The sequence below is a fragment of the Littorina saxatilis genome, linkage group LG15 (assembly GCF_037325665.1).
Source record: "Littorina saxatilis isolate snail1 linkage group LG15, US_GU_Lsax_2.0, whole genome shotgun sequence".
NCBI lineage: Eukaryota > Metazoa > Mollusca > Gastropoda > Littorinimorpha > Littorinidae > Littorina > Littorina saxatilis.
The window spans coordinates 5,196,433-5,222,113 of record NC_090259.1 but is presented as its reverse complement, the minus strand read 5'-3'; the positions used below and the strand labels follow the sequence as shown (position 1 = coordinate 5,222,113).

Here is a 25,681-nt window from a genome sequence, read left to right as displayed (position 1 = left end):
GAGTGTGGGTGGCTGCCCCTTGTGGATGAGATAAAACTCCGTTCAGCTCAGTATGCTGTCAGAGCCCACGCGGTAGAGAACTCTGCCTGCGAGGTCCTGACTGACTTTTTTCCTCAGCACCAAAATTATGAGGCCAACACCAAACATAGCACTCAACTCTTGGCCAAAACGCTACCCTTATCCGACACAGTAAACCGCATTCTAGCCGATAGCGGGGTGAAGGTCAGTGAGCTGGCCAGGGTCCCCCCGCCCTCCTACCCGCCTTGTCTTGAGGAAACCCCTACTATCATATACGACAGTGAAGATAATACTACCAAAAAAGATAACCCCGTCTACCTAGCTACTGTCACAAAAGAAACCCTAAACTACAAATTCTCGGAGCATTTAAAAGTCTTTACTGACGGATCCAAATTTGCAGACGGCAGCGTTGGCTGCGCCTTTGTAATCCCAGATCTCAAAATCTCAAGGAAATATACTCTTAATAAAGACATCTCCATATTCTCAGCCGAGCTATTTGCCTTGCTCATGGCATGCACTTTTATAAATGACCTCCCAGTCACACCGCGTGCGGTAGTTTTCTGCTCTGACTCGCGCTCTTCATTACAAGCTCTGCATCGAAACACATCAAATCGTGCAGAGCTACAAAGAGAAATCCTCTTTATATGTCACCAGTTAATCTCATCCGGCACATCCGTATCATTTCTCTGGGTCCCCTCTCACGTAGGGGTCCGGGGAAATGAACTGGCGGATGTCGCTGCCAAAGAAGCGGCAGAATATAGCCCAGCTAACACTAACATCGGCTACTCAGTAACCGAATTCTACAGTAAAATCCGTAAACTCATTCGAAGTCAGTACGTAACATCTCTGTCCTATCAACCCATTGATATGAACGATCTACACCCCGATCTCCCAACAAACCTCCTCACTATCTTCAGACGCCTCCGTGCCGGCGGCTGCCGCTTCCATATCTTTAACAAGTCCTGCCATTGTGGAGAACCCTATTCATTTCAACACATTTTCGCTCCATGCGCTACAAATAGAATTACCTTTAAAACCTTATATGACCATATGCAGCTCCATGGTCTGAGTCCCCAGGATTATCTGCGCAGTAGCAGTTCTCTAGGCTGGTCACACAGCTTGCTGCTGTGCCGACTGGTCAGGGACTCGGACATGGGGCTGTGGGTATAACTAAGCCCAGATTATCACATCAGCGTGTTTCAGTTTGAGGTCGAGTGGCTCCCGCCATCCCTCCTGATTCCAGCGACTACCTTCTAGACAACATATCCTCACCCAAGGCCCACTAGTCGCCAAACTGTACATATTGTTTTTATTACCACGGCCTTCGTGGCTTACATCTTAATCCTTTTATTTGTAAAAAGTTTTGAGATTTATTGTTCGTGTTCCTCTTACTTGCTCATCTATTTGGTTTTATTGGTGATCCTGAAAGGTTCCACTTTTTAACTCGATTTGAAATAAAATAAAAATAATATTACAAGCCCGTTATTCAAGATATAGAATACAGACTTATAATTCTTACCAAGAAACATCTTAACTACTTTTCATTTTAACAAATTCCACAGAGCATTATCAACTCAACCCCACCCCCTGCCCTCCTCTCCTTATTTTTTGTTTCTTTCTTTCCTCTTTTTGAAAGCGGACAAACACTCAAGTCCTTAATGGCTCAAAACCGTAGGACTTTTAATATTAATTTTAACGTGTCTGTATGTGAAAGCGGACAAACACTCAAGTCCTTAATGGCTTAAAACCGTAGGACTTTTAATATTAATTCTTAAGTTAAGTGTCTGTATGTTCAGGCCTTCCTTCGAGAAGCCATAACAGTTATTCTCAATCCCGTTTGAGTGGACTTCGCCTTCAAAGGTGATTGTGGTGTTTTGGCACTCGGTTACATTTGGCGTCGTCGACAGCGATGGGACTCGACATGAAATGTTCAGGCCACTGAATCATTTTCGTGCTGTTCCCATTCCACCTGGGAGGGACCTAAGTTCATTCAAAGGGGGTCGAGTGTGACAGGGAGACTACCGTCGCCCTTCACAGCAGACTCTGCAGAGTTGTTCGCCTTAGAAGTTGTGGGCTTTCCTTGCATGTACCCGTAAGTTGTCCTCACTGTAAAAGTGCAAAGGTCGAATCTATTTATCGAAAAATCCACTGTCATCTATCTCTATATATTTATATATATAGATAGATATATACGGCTTCTGTGTCTGTGTCTATGTGTGTGTGTGTGTGTGTGTGTGTGTGTGTGTGTGTGTGTGTGTGTGTGTGTGTGTGTGTGTGGAGGCAACACCTGTGGATTGTAGAGTTCTGTTTGTGATTGGGTGTGGCGGCTTTTGTCTGTCTGTATGTTCTGGCATTTGAGAAGCCATAACAGATAATATAGGGCTAAGAAATAAGCTCTAAAATCCTCAATCCCGTTTGACAGCACTTCGCCTTCAAAGGTGATTGTGGTGAACCGCCACGCTGTCTGTCTCTGTCTCGCGATTCACCCCGGCGAAGCCGGGTATTCCTCTAGTTTATAGATATATAGATAGTGAGTCCGCACTCGCACAATAGATATTGATCGCGAGTTTGGCACTCGATACGAACGAGTGCGTGTACTCAAAGAGTCTTGTTGCTTTGTCAGTTGCTGTCATCACTCGCTGACGTCACTCGCTGACGTCTCAGGGGTTTGACCAGATTGTATGTGCCATGGCCCGTGGCGATACAAGTTTTCAATTGCTTCGTCCTTCGTTGTTTTTTGACCAAATCTGTTGATTTTGGTACCGTTGTGTTCCTAGGACTCTGAACTTTCCTTTAATATCAGGCTCACAATGTATAACTGAATCAAACACGTAGCCTTATGTTGATGTTTATACCGTTGTGTTCCTAAGACTCTGAACTTTCCTTTGATATCAAGCGCACTATGTATAGCTGAATCAAACACGTTGCATACACGTCGCTAATGAATGAAGAAATGTTTTTCTTTTTCCGATTTAGGTAAATACTGTGACATTGGTTGACTTTCTCTGTCTCTCCTTCTCTCTTTCTCGAATACATACAGTGGAACCCGCTTATAAGAAAGTCCAGGGGAAATTATTTTTCTTTCTAATTATTTCCGAGGTTTTTCTTATCGGGAGACGCCGAATATAAAAAAATATGTATCTCTTATCCGAGGAAAAACAAATGTCATCATATTTTTGAAAATGCATGGCATTATATGCCCGCAGGCAGGTGCATGAATGTGTATGTGATAATGCATGTTTATGTTTGTATTTTTATGTCGTTGGGATAAGTATGTGCGTGCGAGTTAATAATGTGTATTTCATTGTGTTATTCCCGACTTGTAGAAGGGTTTGGGACATAGCACATGGTGGCCGCCATTATTAGTCTAGGCTTTTCCATGTGTGTGTGGGATCTCAAACCTCCTGTTAAAAACACGTAAACAAATCAATTTTGGACAAGAGTTAAGAAAAGCGTCGTAGTGGCTGCAGCTGGGTTACAGTGTACATGGGTAGTGGCTGCAGCTGGGTTACAGTGTACATGGGTAGTGGCTGCAGCTGGGTTACAGTGTACATGGGTAGTGGCTGCAGCTGGGTTACAGTGTACATGGGTAGTGGCTGCAGCTGGGTTACAGTGTACATGGGTAGTGGCTGCAGCTGGGTTACGGTGTACATGGGTAGTGGCTGCAGCTGGGTTACGGTGTACATGGGTAGTGGCTGCAGCTGGGTTACGGTGTACATGGGTAGTGGCTGCAGCTGGGTTACGGTGTACATGGGTTCTGTGTGCTGATCAGTCTTACAGAGCAAGCCATGTGTAAAGTTCCACGTGTTTTTCCCACGTGTTTTCGAACCGGAAGTTCTGGTTCCCCCCACAACCCCCCCCCCCCCCCACAAACCAAATGGCCTTGACCTTGGGTCTGTCAATTATGCTGGGTCACGCGGTCCTGCAAGTCGTGAATCGAGAGATTGAGAGAAAAAAAACTTAAAAAATCGAACTGGAGGCTGAGTTGCTCATGTAAAACAAAGAATCACGCACGCACAGGGACGAGCACAGAAATCTGAACATGCACGCATTGGGAAGGCGAGTAGGGGCCTACTTTGGAATATATTTTCGTGTATGCATAAGCATAAACTGTACATCTAAATAGAGTTTCTTTTCTGTATTCGAAGAAATTTAGTCAAAGGCCTTTTCATGACTTACAATCAGGTTTTCGGTCAAATTATTCTTGCCACAGTGCCCTTACCACACTTGGTTGTCTGCAATGAATCGTTCTGAAATCAGCGGTGCCGTCTTCCTTGACTTTAAAAAACCACAATTGACCTCGTTGACCATTCCATTTTATTGGTGAAAATACAATTGTAAATGATTCATTGTGTACCTTTTTGGAATCATATTTAACCAACAGGACTCAGTATATTCCTTTAAACTGTTAAATGTTAACTGAAGAAGCTGTCAAATGCGTAGTGCCTAAGGCCTGTTTTGTTGTGTTTATATTATATTAATGATTTGCCATAACATTGTATCAGAGAGTAGCGTTAGGAGTGATTTTTGTGCCGACGATTCTTAATAATAATAATAATAATAATAATGCAAACTTTTATAGCGCTATTCTAGAAAAATGTCTACTCTTAGCGCTTTACAATACATACATCGACCAAGCATACTATACACGCACAGGCAAAGAAACCGACCAAACATAACCAACAAACTATACATGCACAGGCAAAGAAAACGACCAAACATACAATACACGCACAGGCAAAGATAACGACCAAACATAAACAAACATACTATGACCAAACATAACCAACATACTATACGCGCGCAGGCAAAGAGAACAATCAGCACATGTAATAATTACTGACAACTAATAATGCAGGCATACAATGACAATCCAATACACAGCCTAGGCACAAGAACCACAATAGGCTTCTATATAAAAACGTGTCAACAATACTATTTACACACACACAAACAGTGCTGACACAAAGCGCAGAAAAAATATATACACGTTATTTTAGGCACTAGGTAGGGGGTGAGGTGGGGCGGGATGGGGTGGGTGGGGAGATGCTGGAGGGGAAATCACTTGCGCTGAAAGAGGTGTGTTTTGAGATTTGTCTTGAATGTAGTGAGAGAATCTGTGTGTCTGAGAGGCAGAGGTAATCTATTCCAGGTCAACATTCAAGTTGTAAACAGGTTCAAGATATCGAAACTTCCCTTCAGACTGCTTTAAATGACGTGAAGAACTGGTGTAGTTCCAATGCTATGATTATACATCCAGCGAAAACAAAAAGCATGGCCGTTGCGACCCGACAAAAACATCAGCTTACTCCACTGTTAGTAAAGCTTTCTCTTGGTGCAACACAAATTGAACAATTTCAGGAACACCGTGTGTTAGGGGTAATTATTGATCGTGAACTTAAGTGGCAGGCACACTTACAGTATATTTATTTGTAAGAAAGTATTCAAGAATGTTTATTTGCTTTCCAAGTTAAAGCAAATTGCCGATAGAAAAAAACCTTAGAAATGTTTCACCATGCTGTTTGTTTGTTCGTTCATGGGCTGAAACTCCCACGGCTTTTACGTGTATGACCGGTTTTTACCCCGCCATTTAGGCAGCCATACGCCGCTTTCGGAGGAAGCATGCTGGGTATTTTCGTGTTACCACCAGTATCAATATTCTCAGCCATCTTTACAATGTCACAATATCAAAGTAATCTCAACGTAATACAATGGTTCAAGTAACACAAGTTCACAAAATTGTTTTAAGTATCAAAAAGTTTGTATCATACACCAGTTTCTCGCAACACTAAACACACACAAGAGAGTATAATACTCTACTAACAAAAATCTTGTGCCTTTTAAAAAACAATCCTCAAATTGTTTACTACTTAACTATTTACACAACCAGTCTCAAAAATAAAACAAAAAACTTAATAGAGTCCAAAAGAATTTGATAATTTAGAAAATATCAGTTTAAACAATCAATAGCAGCTTTAAACACTTCAATCACTGTCAACTTAAAATAACAAATTTAGAACATCAACAAAATAAAAAAAATTTCTAGAAATGTTAAAGTTCCTCAAACCCAAGTAACACACTTTAAATGGAAAATGTAATTCAACACACCACTAACCAGCGTCAGATCCTTTAAGGAAAATCAATCGCCAGAGCAAAAATAATTTTTAAATGTTAAAAAAAAAATTCAAACACAAATTTTTTCAACTACAAATATTTACCAAGTACATGTATCACTAAAAATAAAATTACTACTAACCACAAACAAAAATTAATTTAAACAACAACTTTCCCCAAACAAACAACTAAATATCAAACATTATAGTATAGGGGAGATAATCACCCTATCACTAATCCAACTACAAATAGGAACAACAATAACAACGACCAAAAAAACTTTTCAAGCCAGAGTACACAACTACAAAAAAAACAAAGTCCCCCAAAAATACAAAATTTCAGAATTTATATAAAAACAAAATGGCACACCCTATACTATATATTTTATTTAAAATAAGCCTGCACCTCAACGACAACAATCATACACAACATTCAATCAAAGATAGAGTCTACGAAAAATAGTTTTAAAAAAAACCTACAAGGAAAGGGAGCTAGAATTTAGATAGAAAGATAGTTAATAAATACACAGAAAAGGAAGCAAACAGAAACTAAGGCCCTCTCTACGTAAGAAACTATACAATTACGTAGACCCCTAGAGCTTGAGAGGGGGTTCCAATGACATACACATAAACACTCACTACAACACGCAAATTATCAAGGTATATTTAGCTACACTGTAGGCACTTCTTTATCAACCACTATTTCTCAATTTTTCTCCAATGAAAGGGAAGCAACTGCTTTTTAACTACAACAACAACAAAAATAACCTTAGAAACCAAAAACTTATTTAGGGCTATGTCGGGGTCACCACTGTCATGAAGTGGATTTTGGTGTGAATAAGGTGTTACTTTTATGAAAACGTGTTCTGCCCTATCTTATTATACTGACTTCAATCTTCACACTAAAACACTCCAACACAGAATTTTGGGAGGATGCAGACTTATTATTTCCTCACACAAAATATAACACAATTCTTCACCTAAAGAAACAACATCAATACCAAACAACTTCTCATCCACACCGTTCTTACAATCTCTCTACACTCACTCCACACACGGGATTAATGATATAAAGAAATTATTTCAATAATTAATTACTGCACAAGGTAAAGTGTTGACAGACACTCACGAGTTCGTAACACGGCTCACTATATGTCGTCATTTACACCTCCTTGTGCCGCTGAAACCACGTAGACGATGAATTCCCAGAAACTCTCCTTTTAGATGCCAACATGCACCCTTCACATTTCTCCCCCAAGAAACACTTTCACCTTTCACGTTTCTCCCCGAGAAACACTTTCGCCATTAACGAAAATAACCGTCGTCTCTACCACCGGTGATGATGGAGACTCCTCCGTCCAGCCATCTGCGCCGATGTGGGGAGTTATGCATGAGTGACGTCTAAACGTTTAGGCGGCGTGCAAACAGCGAGTGCCGCCAACCGCGAGATACACGGTATGCATGGGTGGCGACTACACGCTTGTACCACCGAAACTGGCGACTAAATTTAGACGTGATCCGGAGGTCGTCTAAATGGTTTACACGCCGACTTCAGTGAACAGAATGGCCATTTTCATGGTTTTCCGCCATCAAAGTCGACGAATTATTTCGCCGTAATCGTTTTTAGACAGAACCCAATAGTTCGAAGTGCTGGATTAAAAATTTTTTGTTGTTGTGAGATTCACTTCCCTTGTCATATTATTTTAGAACCAACACCGATAAGATTAGCGAAGACATCTTTGATTCGTTTCAGAGCAAAGTAGCACTGACCCATATTTCACTGGTGCCGTTTTTGACTCTCAGCTTTTACGCAACAGGCACCCTCTTGCTCGTTTCATCTTTTGCGCCTCCATTTCTCCACGCTCTCCGTCCCATTGACCCATATTTCACTGCTCTCCGTCTCTGAATAGTCGAACTCCCCGTGCGAGGAAGCGGGAGGATGTTATCGAATGACCCTAGCGCATGCGCAAAGGAAGGAATTCCTCGTTATAAAAATAGATTGACTGGTGACCTTGCTTTACACGGCAACTTGAAAGTCGGCGGTCTGGTCGTCACCCGTGCATACCGACTGAGCGCCTGCGGTAGGCGGCGACTTTCAAGTCATGACTTCGCTGAAGTCGGCGTGTACTTTCGACGTCACTCATACATAACACCCGTGGTCTCTCTCTCCACCATCGTCACGCCTCTTCCGTGTGAGGTCCGTCCCTCGCTCACGCATCATGAACCCTCGTCATGGAAACTCCTAAAGAATTAACCCAAGTCTTAATACAACATTCTTTTAAACCATTCTTTCTTTATTTGGTGTTTAACGTCGTTTTCAACCACGAAGGTTCTGGATCTGGATTTGTTACGTTGCAGGTTATATCGCGACGATCTTTTAAACCATCTCCTCTTCCTAAACTAAAGTCATGTAACATCTCTCTCGTTCATTCTACATTCACATTCCGTCCACAGTCAATATCCAAGCTATACTTCATCCATGAATCACATAATCCACCACTGCCACTGCCAAACATAGTATCACTGTCTTAAATATAACATAAATGCGTAACAGCAATTATGTTCAAGAATTTACCAACAAAAACCATAACACAATCACAACAAGAATTCTCCCAAAACTTCACACTAGAATTTAGTGCACTTTGTATACACTTTCATTACATTCCAGCTATGTATTCAAGCTTCAATAATATACAACATCTATATATATATACGACTTGTGTCTGTGTGTCTGTGTGTCTGTCTGTGTCTTCGCGATGCACGGCCAAAGTTCTCGATGGATCTGCTTCAAATTTGGTGGGCTTATTCACAGAGACCCCGGACACAACCTCATCGATGAGATATTTCAACACGTGCTCTCAGCGCGCAGCGCTGAACCGATTTTGTGCGCGCTGAACCGATTTTGGTTCCACCTCAGCTACCCGGGCCCCCATACCGACACACCAAAGCCAAAGTTCTCGGTGGATCTTTTTCAAATTTGGACACCGTATTCAGCTACACCCCGGACACAATATCATCGATGAGATATTTCAACACGTGCTCTCAGCGCGCAGCGCTGAACCGATTTTGGTTTCTGTGTTCATTTCACCATTCCCAGTAACTCTTCCTTATCTTCTCATCTTCTCCATGTTTTCAGCGTTTACCTCCCTTCCTTCGTATGGTGCACTATAGTATGAGGGGGGCATCTTCGGATATTCCCGGCGTTCTGTTACTATTTTTAGAAGGTCACCGCAGTGTCCAGAACGTAAATTGGACCCGTAAATTATCCTCACTGTAAAAGTGCAAAGGTCGAATCAATTTATAGCCACGCGAAAAATACACTGTCATCTATCTCTCTATAGATACGGCTTCTCTGTGTTTGTGTGTGTGTGTGTGTGTGTGTGTGTGTGTGTCTCTCTCTATGTGAGCAACACCTGGGGATTGTTCAGTTCTGTTTGTGATGTGGTCTGGCGGCTTTTGTGTATTTGTATGTACTGGCCTTCCTTTGAAAAGCCATAACAGTTCAAAAGGGCTTTACAGATAAGCTCTAAATTGCTCAATCCTGTTTGAGTGGAGTTCGCCTCCAAAGGTGACTAACACGGTTACATTCGTCGACAAGGATGGGACTCGATATGGTCAGGAATGGCATTATGGCCACTGAATCATTTTCGTGCTGTTCCCATTCCACGAATCTGGGAGGGACCTAAGCTTGGCGGGTCCATTGTTCGGACCCGGCAAAGCCGGCGTACGGCTCTAAGTATTTCATCCCGGCGAAGCCGGCTACCCGGCGAAGCGGGTATTCCTCTATGTTAGGAAACGCTACCGTTGCTGAGCTTTGGTTCAGTTTTGTGTGTTGCATGTAGTTGACTTATTTTTACTTTGTGGGAAAGTACCGATATTATATTTTGTAAACACAATATTTATGCTTGGACGAGAATGCAGGTGAACTTTCTAGTCCTGTCAAAACAAGTTGTTTACCATGCTGTTCTTAGTGTGAGTTCGTAGCGTTCGTTCGGATTAAGTGCGTCGGCGCTTTTGATGTACGTCATAGAGAATGTCGCTAGTTTAGTCCATGCACGGCTCGTATACTGTTCAAAAAAAGAAACGCATAGCTTGTAATATTTGGTTAATTTAGTTATATGGCTACAAGGATATCCACCAAACTGCAGAAAATGTTTATCTGGTCGTCGACCTTTCGTCCATTGCCACAAGTGAGCTCTGCACGTGACGCATGCGTTATCAGTGGCTACAATGTCAAAATTGCTCATTTGGCATGACCACTCGTCATGCTTCAGTGTAATCTCGTGAAACTCGGGGAATATTGAGCTCTCACCATGTCTTCCAAAACCCATAAAAGCGGATTGTTCGCCACAAAGAAATCAGACGACAATTCAGCGACGAAAGATGGCCCGATTGAGCAGAGAAGACCGCCAAATTGCATTGGGTCGTTTACAAGCAGGCCAAAGTCAAAGTGCAATCGCCAGGCACTTCCACGTGTCCCAGAGCACCATCAGTAGACTGTGGGTCAGGTTTCAAGCCACTGGCTCCGTTGCTGACTTGCCACGAGCGGGAAGACCAAGGGCGACAACTGCTGCTCACGACCGCTTCATACGGCTCCGCCACCTCCGGAATCGTTTCCTGTCGGCCTCATCTTCTGTCCAGGCTCTCCCCGGGCCACACCGATTATCGGACCAGACCGTGCGGAACCGCCTGCATGAAGCTGGTTTGAGAGCTCGCAGACCTCACAGAGGAGCTGTCCTCACCCGCCGCCATCGCCAGAACCGAGTGCAGTGGGGCAACCAGCACCTTCGCAGGACCGTCCGGAATCACTGGAGACACGTGTGGTTCTGCGACGAGTCCTACTTCCTGCTCCAGCGACATGATGGTCGGAGGAGGGTCTACCGGAGAGTAAACGAACGTTACGCGCCCAACTGTGTGGATGAGGCACCCGTTCATGGTGGTGGAGGCGTCATGGTGTGGGGGGCGATCCATACCGCTGGAAGGAGCACCCTGGTGCACGTCCAAGGGCGCATAACTGCCCAGCGATACGTGGAGGAAATTCTGCGCCCACACGCCCTTCCTCTTCTGGCTGACCAGGATGCCATATTCCAGCAGGACAACGCTCGCCCGCACACAGCACGACTCACCACCCAGTTCCTCACCGACCACCATGTCCAGGTGCTTCCCTGGCCATCCATGTCGCCAGACATGAACCCGATAGAACACCTCTGGGATGAATTGGACAGACGTGTGCGCAGGCGAGAAGAAGCGCCGGCAAATCACCGCGATCTATTGCAGGCACTTCAGGAGGAGTGGGACACCATCCCACAGCAAGATATCCGGCATCTGATCCAGTCCATGCCCAGAAGGTGCCGGGCAGTTGTTGCTGCTCAAGGCAGTCACACCCCCTACTGACTTGACAGCCTCGGCACCCAATCGTATTGATTGACTGATTGATTTGAAGATGCAAATGAACTGTGTGTGCATTCAACTGTGTCCATACCAAATTTCAAACAAATAATCTAAATATTGGATTTTCTGTTAATTTTTTCGAAAAATAAAACAAATTTGGCAAGTAGCAACTATGCGTTTCTTTTTTTGAACAGTATAGTTGTTTCATGTTCGGTCTGGAATATTCTCGAGATTGAGTATTTACTATATATGCCAGCGCGATTTGTATGTAAAAAAGCTTCTATTTGAGTTCTGCTAGATCTGCAGTTGTATGTATTGAATGCTGAATAAATCCTCGAACTCAATTTGACGAGTTGTTTTCTGTTGCTGCGAAGACGGGCGACGTAGAATAAAAGAACACAACTATACGACGTTTGAGAACTTGTGGCAATCTCAAGTGTCGTGTAACACTCTAGTAGTAAATCATTTACCTTAAGAGACCCGTCTCTTGAAAGAGTGTTTGTCCCCGACAAACCTGACAACCGCTATACACACCTTGCTCGGTCGAGCATATACAACGTTGTGACGTTATTAAACCCAGACCAGCTACATTTCTCATAAACACAACTCATGTCAAACTATGGTTTTCTCGTGCAACACACGAAACCCGTGATGTCGCTTCAAACGTGTCCTAGCATATCCCAATTCAATCTTTAGGGAGGTTAAAATCACGACGTTTTCACATCACAACTATCCTACTCACATCTTTGTGACACCTATAGGTGTAGGTCTCTAGCAAAATGCATACATTATGCGATCAGAAGAAGACATTTGTTTTCCGAGGTAAATATTAAATGAATATATGTTAATCTTGATTTTTGAGTACAGGCAGTTATACCTTTGTTTTTATTTTTCCCTCTCACTTTTCGTACATATTGTTGGAGCCCCCTCACCCCCCCCCCCCCCCCCCCCCCCCCGCCGCTGGTTTGTATAATGGGTCTGTGGCCTTAGTACAATAAACCATTCAGTGCTCTCTCTCTGTCTCTGTCTCTGTCTCTCTCTCTCTCTCTCTCTCTCTCTCTCTCTCTCCTTTTTATATTTAGTCAAGTTTTGACTAAATATTTTAACATCGAGGGGGAATCGAAACGAGGATCGTGGTGTATGTGCGTGTGTCTGTGTGTCTGTGTGTGTGTGTGTGTGTGTAGAGCGATTCAGACTAAACTACTGGACCGATCTTTATGAAATTTGACATGAGAGTTCCTGGGTATGAAATCCCCGAACGTTTTTTTCATTTTTTTTGATAAATGTCTTTGATGACGTCATATCCGGCTTTTCGTGAAAGTTGAGGCGGCACTGTCACGCCCTCATTTTTCAACCAAATTGGTTGAAATTTTGGTCAAGTAATCTTCGACGAAGCCCGGACTTCGGTATTGCATTTCAGCTTGGTGGCTTAAAAATTAATTAATGACTTTGGTCATTAAAAATCTGAAAATTGTAAAAAAAAATAAAAAATTTTAAACGATCCAAATTTACGTTTGTCTTATTTTCCATCATTTGCTGATTCCAAAAACATATAAATATGTTATATTCGGATTAAAAACAAGCTCTGAAAATTAAATATATAAAAATTATTATCAAAATTAAATTGTCGAAATCAATTTAAAAACACTTTCATCTTATTCCTTGTCGGTTCCTGATTCCAAAAACATATAGATATGATATGTTTGGATTAAAAACACGCTCAGAAAGTTAAAACAAAGAGAGGTACAGAAAAGCGTGCTATCCTTCTTAGCGCAACTACTACCCCGCTCTTCTTGTCAATTTCACTGCCTTTGCCATGAGCGGTGGACTGACGATGCTACGAGTATACGGTCTTGCTGAAAAATGGCATTGCGTTCAGTTTCATTCTGTGAGTTCGACAGCTACTTGACTAAATATTGTATTTTCGCCTTACGCGACTTGTTTTTCTCACGCTCTCTCTTTCTTTAGTCTTCCCTTTTCTCTCTCTCTCTCTTTCTTACTCACCCCCCCCCCCCCACCTTTCTGTCAAACACATACATGTTAACAAAGTAGTTCGCACACACATAACAATTTTATGAAACACAACGACATGCACAGTTTACAAAAGTAAACTCTCACATATTCGGGCGCGTGCCTGCGCACATAAATATGCACGCACACGCACACTCCCCGCACTCTGCTGAAGCCCTCACTAAGATGTTACTGTGGATATGTTAACAAATCAACTATCAAATGATCACCTGCAGAAAACTTATGAATTTGTTGATAACTAAATGCATTTTGACTTTTTTAAAAAACTTTTTGAAATTCATCATTTTGATATTCTAATATATCAAAAATTAATGAGAAAACATTTTTGTTTCGTGGAGATGAAAGTGTTCGTTGAATAAAATTGTTCACGGAATAGCATTTATTATAACATTCTGCCTATTGCTGGTCGTTTTGTGTGTGAGTGTGTGTGTGTGTGTGTGTGTGAGTGTGTGTGTGTGTGTGTGTGTGTGTGTGAGTGAGTGAGTGTGTGTGTGTGTGTGTGTGCGTGTTTTTTTTCTCTCTCATAGTATTTAACAACGTTCTGCCATTTGCTGGTCGTTTTGTAAGTGTGTGTGTGTGTGTGTGTGTTTTATGCGTTCGTGCGTGCGTGTGTTTGCGTGCGTGTTTGTGTGTGTGTTTCTGTCTCTTTCTCTCTTTTCCTTTCTCTATACCTCTCCCTCTCTCCTCTCTTTCCCCTCTTCTTCTGTGTCTCTCTCTCTCTCTCCTTCTCTCCATATGCTCATGACTAATTCCTATTCAACCTTTTGAAACCTGTTTTTGTAAATTAGATTGAGATACATTTAAATTCAAATGTTTTTTTCTCGCTGTAAATTTTACGAAAAGTTGTCACTGTATTATTATATTACCTCCTTTCCAGGGACCTATGGCCGATACGGAAATAAATCATCCTTCTCAGTGTACAATGTTGCGAGTTGTGTGTTGCAGACGGGACGGGGTACAGACACAGCTGACCGTACACGACCGCCATCAGTGGGCTCAGGGACCCGCCACAGTCTGATCGAGGAACGCTGGCCCGAGAGACAGCTAGACTTTACTGCCCCCCGTAATGTGAGTCATCGGCATGATGATGGTGATGATGATGGTGATGACGATGATGAAGATGATGGTGATGATTATTATGATGATGACAGTGGTGGTGGTGATGATGATGATGATGATGATGATGATGATGATGATGATGATGGTTATTCCATGCTTGCTTATGACCTTAGCAGTACATGTATCTTGATTCTAATTTGGGCAGGAACCTCTTAATTCAGACCAATTATCTACCCACACCATGTTTTATTTAGCTAGCTATAATATTTTTCGTGTGCTAGGCTATTCATACTGATGCAGATGTCGATCACATGATCGTTCAAAAACTGGAGTTTTTGCGTAAATTTTAATGGGTATCATGACAAAAAGCGCTGTATTTCAGCAATGACTTCCTGGATTGGTTTGAATCTGTGGGAATATTTTGTCGACACCTGAACCCCCCCCCCCCCCCCCCTGCCACATGTAAATTCCTGCCTTGATCTGAGACTCTCTATTTCAAGTTTTTTACCCAACACTGATTTGAATGTTATCCTTTGAGTACAGGGTTGAATGTAGGGGAGGGGGGGAGGTGTCGTGAGTTCCGGAAACTAGTGTGTCGCTGTCGGCGTGGTTGCGACCCCCACCTTCCAGAGTCCCTGAGTCAACTTTGTTCAGACGCTCCTTAGTGTCACGTGGGGGGGGGGGAGGGGGTGAACGCATGCGCACGATAAAGATCCATAGTTCATAGGGCTTGGAAACGTGAATACACGCATGCAGACAAAGAAAGGAAAAGGGACAGCGCCGTTCTTAACTGCAACTTGCTTTGCACAGTGAGAAAGCTTCCCCACTTTCAATGAGAGTTGTCTCACAGAACAATATGAAACCAAGAACCTCTCACTGATAAAGCACCCCCCCCCCCCCCTCCTTCCCCCGTGTGTTACAGGGCACGCACACTGTGCACTACATATGGTGTGCTAAAGACAAGGACGTGTTCCTCTTCCAACACTACCTCAGTGTCTACAGCGCCGTCAGGCTGGTCAAACCGCTCAGGGTCATCATCCACTACAAGAGTATGCCCGTCACCGACAACAACTACAACGAGTGGTACCAGGTCAGTAGTAGTTAGTAGTAGTAGACGACGACGACGACGACTACAGGTGCTTGACAGTGACTTACAACAACTACATGAGTGGTACCAGGTCAGTTGTAGTAGTTGTTGTTGTTGTTGACTACATGCGTTTCACAGTGACTGACAACTAGGGGAAGGGCTCCTAATATGGAGCACTCTTTGTTTCATGCTGATAACTAGCTTGTTTTCTTGCAAAGAAGTTTCATTTTGTGTTTGATAGTCCTTCTTTCTTAGGTTAACCGTTAGGCCTAATTAGAGTGAAATAGCTTTGATACACATTCAGCAAAAATTAAATACAGAAAAAATCACAAAGGGTCCATATTAGGAGCCTGGGCAACTAATATGGACCAGTGAAGCGGCCTTCACGAATCACTGTAAAAAGCCCCCTATATTTCAAAATAACATGATACAACTTAGTGTACAAGTCAGCCTAATTAAAATATGCTCTAGATTTATCTGTTTCGGGTTGATGAGAGTATTATTTGAAGCACACCAGGAAACTAAAGAAGCTTATCAAAAACAGAGTGAAAATAAGTGAAATTATCAACTTCCACGAAAAGAAGACTTTTTGTAGCATTTTTTTGAAATCTCGAAGGCTAGTTATTGGTTATTTCCAGCAAGTTTCTTAATGAATTAATGAAAATAGCCTTTAGCTTTTATTTTCTTCGATTTGTTGAAGGTGGTCCATATTAGGGGACTCGCACATACTTTGAGATTTTGCTATTATTTTTTGTTTGCAGTAGAAATTCGGGGTCAACACTGCTAAAATGTAACAAATACTGCTTTAGCTGTCATATATAGCCATTTTTGTGTGATAAAAGCTTTGGCTGTGGACAGAAACGAGTCCGTTTTAGGCGGCAAATTTAGAGTGAACGCTGCCAAAAGTGAAAAAAAGAGAAAAAGCCTAACGGTTTTGAGATTTCTGTTTCTTCAACTGTTTTGACATGTGCAAGTTATCCAGAGAGGGTGAATACAGCGAATAAAACTTTTTTGAGCGCTCTAGCGCCGTTAGTTTGTCAGAACAGAAGGTGGTCCATATTAGGAGCCGGTCCATATTAGGAGCCCTTCCCCTACAACGATTGGAACCAGGCCCGATACAGAGACATGTTGACAAGAAGAGCCTTATATACGGCTCACCTTCGACATGCATCAGACTCAAATCCTCTCCTGCCTTTACTCCAGTCATGATCAACAACATGTTAATGTCCTGCTTGTTGACCACTCGACCCCATTTTTTCTGAGCACTTTGACCAGGGTCAACCAGATCAAGTCTAGACCGGAAGACTAGTCCATGGAGCCTTAGAAGTGTGTGAAGCTAAAAAACACTCTTGTACAAGAGGCGAACCCATCAAGGCTCACGTAAGAAATCGACACACACACACACACACACACACACACACACACACACACACACACACACACACACACACACACACACACACACACACACAATTTCCTTCTATTTCTTTGTATTTCTGCCTCGTAGGGGTAGGGGTGTTCAAACCAAAGGCACCTTTAAACCAAAATTCAAATCACACATCTTACAATACTAAGACACTCAGCAGTGAAAGGGTGTCTGCTGGTAAAAAATTCCAAACAATCCTAAAAGTACTTCACTACTAAACGTGCTTTTAAAAAGAGCCGTTATTTTTCCCTCTATAATCAGTATTGTGTTTTCTGCGAACATGTAGTCTATTTAGATGGTTGTCATGTGCACATGAGTTGCTAAAGCGTTTTCAGTTGGGCATATGTCGAAAAGCAAAGAATTAGCCCTTTGAAAACCATCAGAACTGTCACACAAAAATAACATTTACCTATCTCACCAACTGACCAAACATAGGGCTTTTCCTTATGTATTATGTATTGTCGTGTTTTTTGTAGCATACTTGTGAAAACAGCCACCACTGTTGTAAATGATACTTTAAAGAGCATTATTTCATTTTTACAGTTGAAGGACAACCTGGACTGCCGTATATTACAGCTGTTTTACAATCAGCCAAAATTTTCTTAACAAACGTATGTTAAGAACAACTCCCCTAGTGAAATTGAAGGAAAACAAAGTGAAAATCCCCCTGCCATAGAGGAGCTAAAGAATCAACAATAAACGACTGCATGGATAGCTTGATGCACGAATGCATTGCGGACATGTTTGTCTCCAACCAAGAGAAAGTTCCAAAAAATCCCTTTTGTGCTTCTTATTATACAGTGACGTAAAAGACAGCCTTTTCTGCTGTTCATACATTCAGGGGTTATGGTTACACTAAACGACGTAGTTGTAGCCATACTGCCATCCAGATTTATTTTTTCCTTGCGAGCAGTCACTGGGTGTTTGTGCTGTCTGCCAACCGTCAGACGACCCCGCCCAAGTCTGTTAAGGGACCGTTTGACCGTTATAGAACGCGTCTTTTTGATTTTTTAGCACATTTGGAAACGGTTGATTTTTATCCCTACCATTGTTTCCAAACATTATATAGGAATGTTTTGTGAACAACGGATAATTGCCGCTACTCGCATGTGTAGCAAAAGTGAGCGTACATACTCACCCTGGTCGTACAGCCGTTGTCCGTTGCCCGTCTTCATCTGTCTGTACAAATCATTACCTTTGGATTTTTCTCGAACGCTATGAAGTGAAGAAACACCAAATGTTGCAAAATGTTGTATGACCCCAAGAGCTCAAAAAAGATACTTGAGAACCTTGACCTTACCTTAAGGTCAAGGTCACAGGGAGAATGAATGTGGTCTAAAAACTGCAAAATGTCACATTGTGCCAGTTTTCTGGAAAACAAATTAAAAACAGCGGGCTTAGTTTTGTATGGTATACAAGAAAAAGAAAGCCTTATCTTCTGATACCATTTTGGTTGACCTCGCTTCAATGTCAAGGTCACAGGAGTCCTTCAAAGTTGAATTGTATACATGTTTTGAAGTGACCTTGACCCTGAACTATGAAAAAAATCTTTCAAACTTCATAATTGTGTGGGGCACATGTTATATACTGATATTGAGCCACATTTAGTCACATATCATCAAGGTCAAGGTCACTTTGCCCCTTATGAAATGTGACTGAAACGGGCAATTGAATCACTAAAAGTGACAATGTCTCTTTGTAGAAAGTGCCAATAAGTATGTTTATGCTTCCTATGTCTTGAATTGATAGCCTTGTGATGTGTGACCTTTGATGATCTTGACCTTGGCCAAAGGTCATGTGTAATTTGGTAGGAAAAATCTGTAAACCAGTTCTAATAGTGTACAATGTCCTTGCCAGCTTCAGTTGTTAGACCTTCACCTTCAAGGTCACCTGAAGGTCAAGGTCACTTTAAGACAAAGGTCAAGCATGAGAGTCGCATGGGCTTTGCTTTGTTAAGATTTTTTACCAAGACACATGGATTTCTTTACCCGGCTTGGTCACATTTTTCATAGGGGTCAATGTGACCTTGACCCTAACGATATGTGACCAGATGTGGCTCACTATGAAATTCTAACAAACGCCCCACTCAGTGTTTAAGTTTGTAAGAGATATCGTCCATAGTAAAGTTAAAGGGGCAAGCTCACATCAAAATATGTCTACAATTCAACTTTGAAGGGCTCCTCTGACCTTGACATTGAAGCGAGGTCAACCAAAATGGTATCAGAAGATAAGGCTTTCTTTTTCTTGTATACCATACAAAACTAAGCCCGCTGTTTTTAATTTGTTTTCCAGAAAACTGGCACAATGTGAAATTTTGCAGTTTTTAGACCACATTAATTCTCCCTGTGACCTTGACCTTATGGTAAGGTCAAGGTTCTCAAGTATCTTTTTTGAGCTCTTGGGGTCATACAACATTTTGCAACATTTGGTGTTTCTTCACTTCATAGCGTTGGAGAAATATCCAAAGGTAATGTTCAGTACAGACAGATAAAGACGGGCAACGGACAACGGCTGGACGACCAGGGTGAGTATGTACGCTCACTTTTGCTACACATGCGAGTAGCGGCTATTATCCGTTGTTCACAAAACATTCCTATATATTGGAAACAATGGTAGGGATAAAAATCAACCGTTTCCAACTGTGCCAAAAAATCAAAAAGACGCGTTCTATAACGGTCAAACGGTCCCTTAACAGACTTGGGCGGGGTCATCTAACGGTTGGCAGACAGCACAAACACCCTGTGACTGCTCGCAAGGAAAAAATAAATCTGGATGGCAGTATGGCTACAACTACGTCGTTTAGTGTAACCATAACCCCTGAATGTATGAACAGCAGAAAAGGCTGTCTTTGACGTCACTGTATAATAAGAAGCACAAAAGGGATTTTTTGGAACTTTCTCTTGGTTGGAGACAAACATGTCCGCAATGCATTCGTGCATCAAGCTATCCATGCAGTCGTTTATTGTTGATTCTTTAGCTCCTCTATGGCAGGCGGATTTTCACTTTGTTTTCCTTCAATTTCACTATGGGAGTTGTTCTTAACATACGTTTGTTAAGAAAATTTTGGCTGATTGTAAAACAGCTGTAATATACGGCAGTCCAGGTTGTCCTTCAACTGTAAAAATGAAATAATGCTCTTTAAAGTATCATTTACAACAGTGGTGGCTGTTTTCACAAGTATGCTACAAAAAACACGACAATACATAATACATAAGGAAAAGCCCTATGTTTGGTCAGTTGGTGAGATAGGTAAATGTTATTTTTGTGTGACAGTTCTGATGGTTTTCAAAGGGCTAATTCTTTGCTTTTCGACATATGCCCAACTGAAAACGCTTTAGCAACTCATGTGCACATGACAACCATCTAAATAGACTACATGTTCGCAGAAAACACAATACTGATTATAGAGGGAAAAATAACGGCTCTTTTTAAAAGCACGTTTAGTAGTGAAGTACTTTTAGGATTGTTTGGAATTTTTTACCAGCAGACACCCTTTCACTGCTGAGTGTCTTAGTATTGTAAGATGTGTGATTTGAATTTTGGTTTAAAGGTGCCTTTGGTTTGAACACCCCTACCCCTACGAGGCAGAAATACAAAGAAATAGAAGGAAATTGAGCCTATTTGGAACCAGACTTTAGTATGTTCCCATGGGGGGATTCGCGGTGCGAATGACACTGCGTCAGCTTGTTCATTTATCTTTAGTATTTTCTTCAACTTTAACTTTTAGGACCATGTATGAGGTTGTGGCAAGCTAAATACACAACACGACGACGTCTCGGAAAAATAGTAAGGATTATATAGGGAAAAACAACAGTGTCAGTTAATGTCCGTTTTGAAGGTGTTAGTGGTTGGGGATTTTGAAAAGCATCAGACATCAGGCAGATACAATCCTTTCTGCGTGTTCTGGTGCAGAAAGAGTTTTCAGTTTATACATTGGGGTGACCAGTAGATACCGTTTTACAACCATAGCCCCAAACGACATTTACAGAGCCCAAAGAAGGATTAGGGTCAATTTCAAAGCCATTTTTCCGTATGAAGCGCCAACTTTATATGAAAATGTGTTTAATAAACATCAAAGGACTGAGGTTGAACTTTCTGATAAGGGACATTTTAAACCTAGTCATTGTCACTTCAACGTTCCCTTCACTAAAGTGGCTAAGATGCCTGGACTACTAGATCTAGATCTGTCTGTGTCTGCATGTAGCCTGCCAAATAGTCTCGGCCCGCTCAAAATAACAATGACCGAGACTTTTAGTACTTCCTTCGCGTGACGTCTAACCCTCTTACGTCATAATGTGACGTCAATGTAATGTGACGTCTTCAAATGTTAGAGTTTCTACCACAGACATACACACGCACAAACACACACACACACACGCACGCACAGACAGACAAAGTTACGATCGCATAGGCTACACTTACGTGAGCCAAAAATGAAATTTTGTAGACGAACTTAACTCCTCCGTGACTATGAGCACTTTAGAGAATTTAGCTAGTAATGGAAGGGCGCTGGTTCTGAGCGACGCTTAGTTCTCGAGATAGGTGTGACCAGATCACGTCATTTATACTTTCGTCATCGGAGATCTTTTGTATTTCAATCATCGTCATTTCCCAGTTCTGTGTTCTGCGGTCGTTTTGATTGACTTGACAAGTTGAGAAAACCAATGACACTTCATTTTTGCGAAGCAACTGAATATGAAAATAAAAGAAAGCGTGCAGAAGTATGTTTGGGTCAGGGGCGGACCTAGTTGTGAATAAGGGGGGGGTTCCAAATTGGAGCAGGGGTCCAGTGGCCGCTCAGGCCCCGGTGGGGTCCAGGGGCAAAGCCCTGGTGGGGGGTCTGGGGGGTGAAGCCCCCCAAATGCTGAAGGAATTTTATTTTTTTAGGTCAATCGGAGGCCTCTCCTGGAAGATAACAAGGTATCTATTCAGTAAATATGCGTGTACAAATATGTGCGCCTTTGACTTTGAGAAGGCAATGTGCTATTTTATATGAACTACTATTTCAATATAACTAATCATTTCAAAAATAATTCGGAGGGGGGTTAGCCTTTGAGTTTCTCGTCAGTTTCAAGCATGTTGCATTTGGAAGGAAGGAAAGCACAAGCGCTTTATTTTTTTTACAAAAAAAAAATAAAATAAAAAAAAAACGGATGGGGGAGGGGGGGGTTCCGGGCACCCAGGAACCCCCCCCTAGGTCCGCCCCTGTGGGTCCTGCAAGACTTTATGACCAAAGTTATATCCCTTGGAAGTAAATGAAGATGTCTGCTTTTCGTCTGCTTTGAAGGTAGGGAGATTTTACAGCGCACACGGTAAATTGCAAGTCGTATTGGGCAAGTATTTTGTTATTCTTCTTTCTTCGAAGTACCATAGATTTGTTCTTGGCCATATTTGCGACCTGTGCATCGTTATATTATGGGAAAAACACGTTTGAACGCAAATTCGCAAAGTAATTTTGATCATTTGCTCCGGAACTGCAACGTCGATTTGCCAAAACAAAAAATTCTGGCTCAATATGCGGGAACATGCTGGTAGTGTCATATTTTTTAAATGGGTGTGGAAGAACTGCTCATAATTAACATAGCACTCCGGCCCTGTTCTTTTTTTCGTCACACCCAAAACCGTTATTTGTTTATAGTGGAAAGTATGACTGCACGTGATGTGTCACAGCCGCACAAACAAAAGCCTGGCAGAACTGATGCATAGTTGAAGTGATGTTTAATCAACTGTAGTTCCAACATACTGCACCGTCAAACTGAAACCAATGTGACATAACAATCACTCAACCATACTAATAATGAACAGCAACTACTAACATTACACTGACACTACAAAAACAAAGGGAAACAACCTGTGAAACTTGTCATTTTGGAAACTATTCTGTTACACTTAAAGGGAGATAATGAGAATTCTACCAACTTGGAAAAAGAGCTCTGACCATTTGTTTGTTTGTTTGCTTAACGCCCAGCCGACCACGAAGGGCCATATCAGGGCGGTGCTGCTTTGACATATAACGTGCGCCACACACAAGACAGAAGTCGCAGCACAGGCTTCATGTCTCACCCAGTCGCATTATTCTGACACCGGACCAACCAGTCCTAGCACTAACCCCATAATGCCAAACGCCAGGTGGAGCAGCCACTAGATTGCCAATTTTAAAGTCTTAGGTATGACCCGGCCGGGGTTCGAACCCACGACCTCCCGATCACGGGGCGGATCGCGGACGCCTTACCACTAGGCCACCGTGCCGGTAGCTCTGACCATTACCTTTATCTCTTACACACTTTACACAAAAAGGGATAACAAAACAAACCAAAAAACTTATTGTGAATCACAGGTGGGCATACTGTTGACTAGAAAATGATTAAGAACAAAATAACTATGCAACGTTATCCTTTAATTGGCACGAATGCGTTTCCATACACTACCAACATTTTAGATGAAAGGCAAACATGTACAAAATACCACTCTTACTTGAATTTGACACACTGAAAACTAATTAAACCGTAAAATGAACTTTGCAAAAAGTGCGCACATCATGGCGAACACTGAAACACCACATGGTAAAAGGCCGTACCAAAAAACGTACAAAAATATAAACTCTTCCCTACTACAAGACTAATATACTTATTCCTGAACAGAAAATTGATAATGGACACAAACTGAACAATATTTACCCAATGATGGCCTCTGTGCGACATGTATTTTGGCCGATACTGATGGAGCAAACATGCCGTGGCCCAACGCTTCAAAAATGGCAGACCGGAAGCGCCGGAACAGGAAGCGCATCAAATTCTTGCAGTGAAATTGTCCTACGTATTTTAAACAAACCTTTGAATCTATCTTACACACATTTGGTGTAAAATTAATGTCTAAATAAAACCTAAAAACTATCAAACTTGTAGAACTTTACATAATCAAAAAGGAGCAACAACAAACAAGCTGGATCTGAAACAGATTTGGATTAACATGGTTTAAAAAATGTATGTGGCATCGGATTTAGCGTGGCGCCTTTCACATCATGTGTATGTAGTACTTACCACAAACCTTGTCCATCTACAGATGCTTAAAGATGAAATCCCCGGCCTCGAACATAAGCCACTTCCTGAGGTCACGTGTGGCTCACGTGATTTGCTGGAGCTGTCACTCACCTTCCTGGAGCGCGGAGGGGGCGTGGTCTTGGGACGCAACGTCATTGTGACTCGCGCACCGTCACGCACTACGTCATCGCTGTCATTCCACTTTTCTGGCTCCAGTGACAAAACGGAGGGCGTGGTTTTTGCCACCGGAAATCTGCCGGCTGCCAGGAAAAAGGAGAGCGTGGAACGAATACTGAATGCCAAGCCGGAGTGTGTTAGCGTGGAAACTTACAACGCTCGGAGTCTAAGGTAAATGAGGAGTTGCCAGTGACAGAAGCATTGAGACGGAGATGTATGACGTCATCATTTTAATGTGTGTATTCGTCATCGTCGTTGTCGTCATCACTAAACACACATATAAACTCGCAGATGTTGTTCTCTGTGGCTTGTTTGAGGTATTCCCATATTTTGTTTGACATTAATTCGTTCAAGATGAAAAGACGTGCCTGAAGAGTATCCTGTTATCCATTGTGTAACTATCTGTGTGTCTCTCACATTATAATGATCAAACTTATTCCTCACATTGCTCTTTGTGTGTGTACAGTGCACCTTGCGTCACACTGAATACGTCACGACTGTTCCCCCTTGACGTCATTAACGCGTCATCGCCCTTCGCGGAGCTGGCCCGCTGGTTGTTCTACGGTCAGCGCGGTGTGATGGCGGCCAGACCTGACCCTGCACACCTCATCCCCCGCATCACTCACTACGTCAGGTGCGTCTTTCACTCAGTGTTCGTTTCACCCTGCATCATACACTACGTCAGGTGCGTCTTTCACTCAGTGTTTGTTTCACCCTGCATCATACACTACGTCAGGTGCGTCTTTCACTCAGTGTTTGTTTCACCCTGCATCATACACTACGTCAGGTGCGTCTTTCACTCAGTGTTTGTTTCACCCTGCATCATACACTACGTCAGGTGCGTCTTTCATTCAGTATTTGTTTCACCCTGCATCATACACTACGTCAGGTGCGTCTTTCACTCAGTGTTCGTTTCACCCTGCATCATACACTACGTCAGGTGCGTCTTTCACTCAGTGTTCGTTTCACCCTGCATCATACACTACGTCAGGTGCGTCTTTCACTCAGTGAACGTTTCTTCCTGTATCACTCACTACGTCAGGTGCGTCTTTCACTCAGTGTTCGTTTCACCAGCTGTCAGTTTCTTTTTTAGATTTTAAAAGTTCCTTCTAGCACCATAACGAGGCTTGATATATTTTTAACCCTCGACGCGAAATAAATTCTTTGAAAAATGCTCACTCTCCACTGAAAGCAGTCAGGATGTTCACTAGCGGCAAGCGTTCAAATGAAAGTACACTAGCAATGTATGTAAACAGTTCCCTAGCACTGTATGGAAACAGTTCACTAGCAATGTATGTAAACAGTTCACTAGCACTGTATGTAAACAGTACACTAGCAC

At 42.4% G+C, this 25,681-nt stretch overlaps 1 protein-coding gene across 1 annotated transcript in view; it reads left to right on the top strand.

Annotated features, from left to right (window-relative positions):
• Window positions 1-25,681, top strand: part of LOC138948298 (uncharacterized) — a 52,857-nt gene that overhangs the window by 17,950 nt on the left and 9,226 nt on the right. Inside the window, exons 2-5 of the mRNA XM_070319810.1 lie at window positions 14,499-14,621; window positions 15,535-15,702; window positions 24,188-24,513; window positions 24,809-24,976. Coding sequence (XP_070175911.1) covers window positions 14,499-14,621; window positions 15,535-15,702; window positions 24,188-24,513; window positions 24,809-24,976 — 785 coding nt within the window. The remainder of the gene's footprint in view (window positions 1-14,498; window positions 14,622-15,534; window positions 15,703-24,187; window positions 24,514-24,808; window positions 24,977-25,681) is intronic.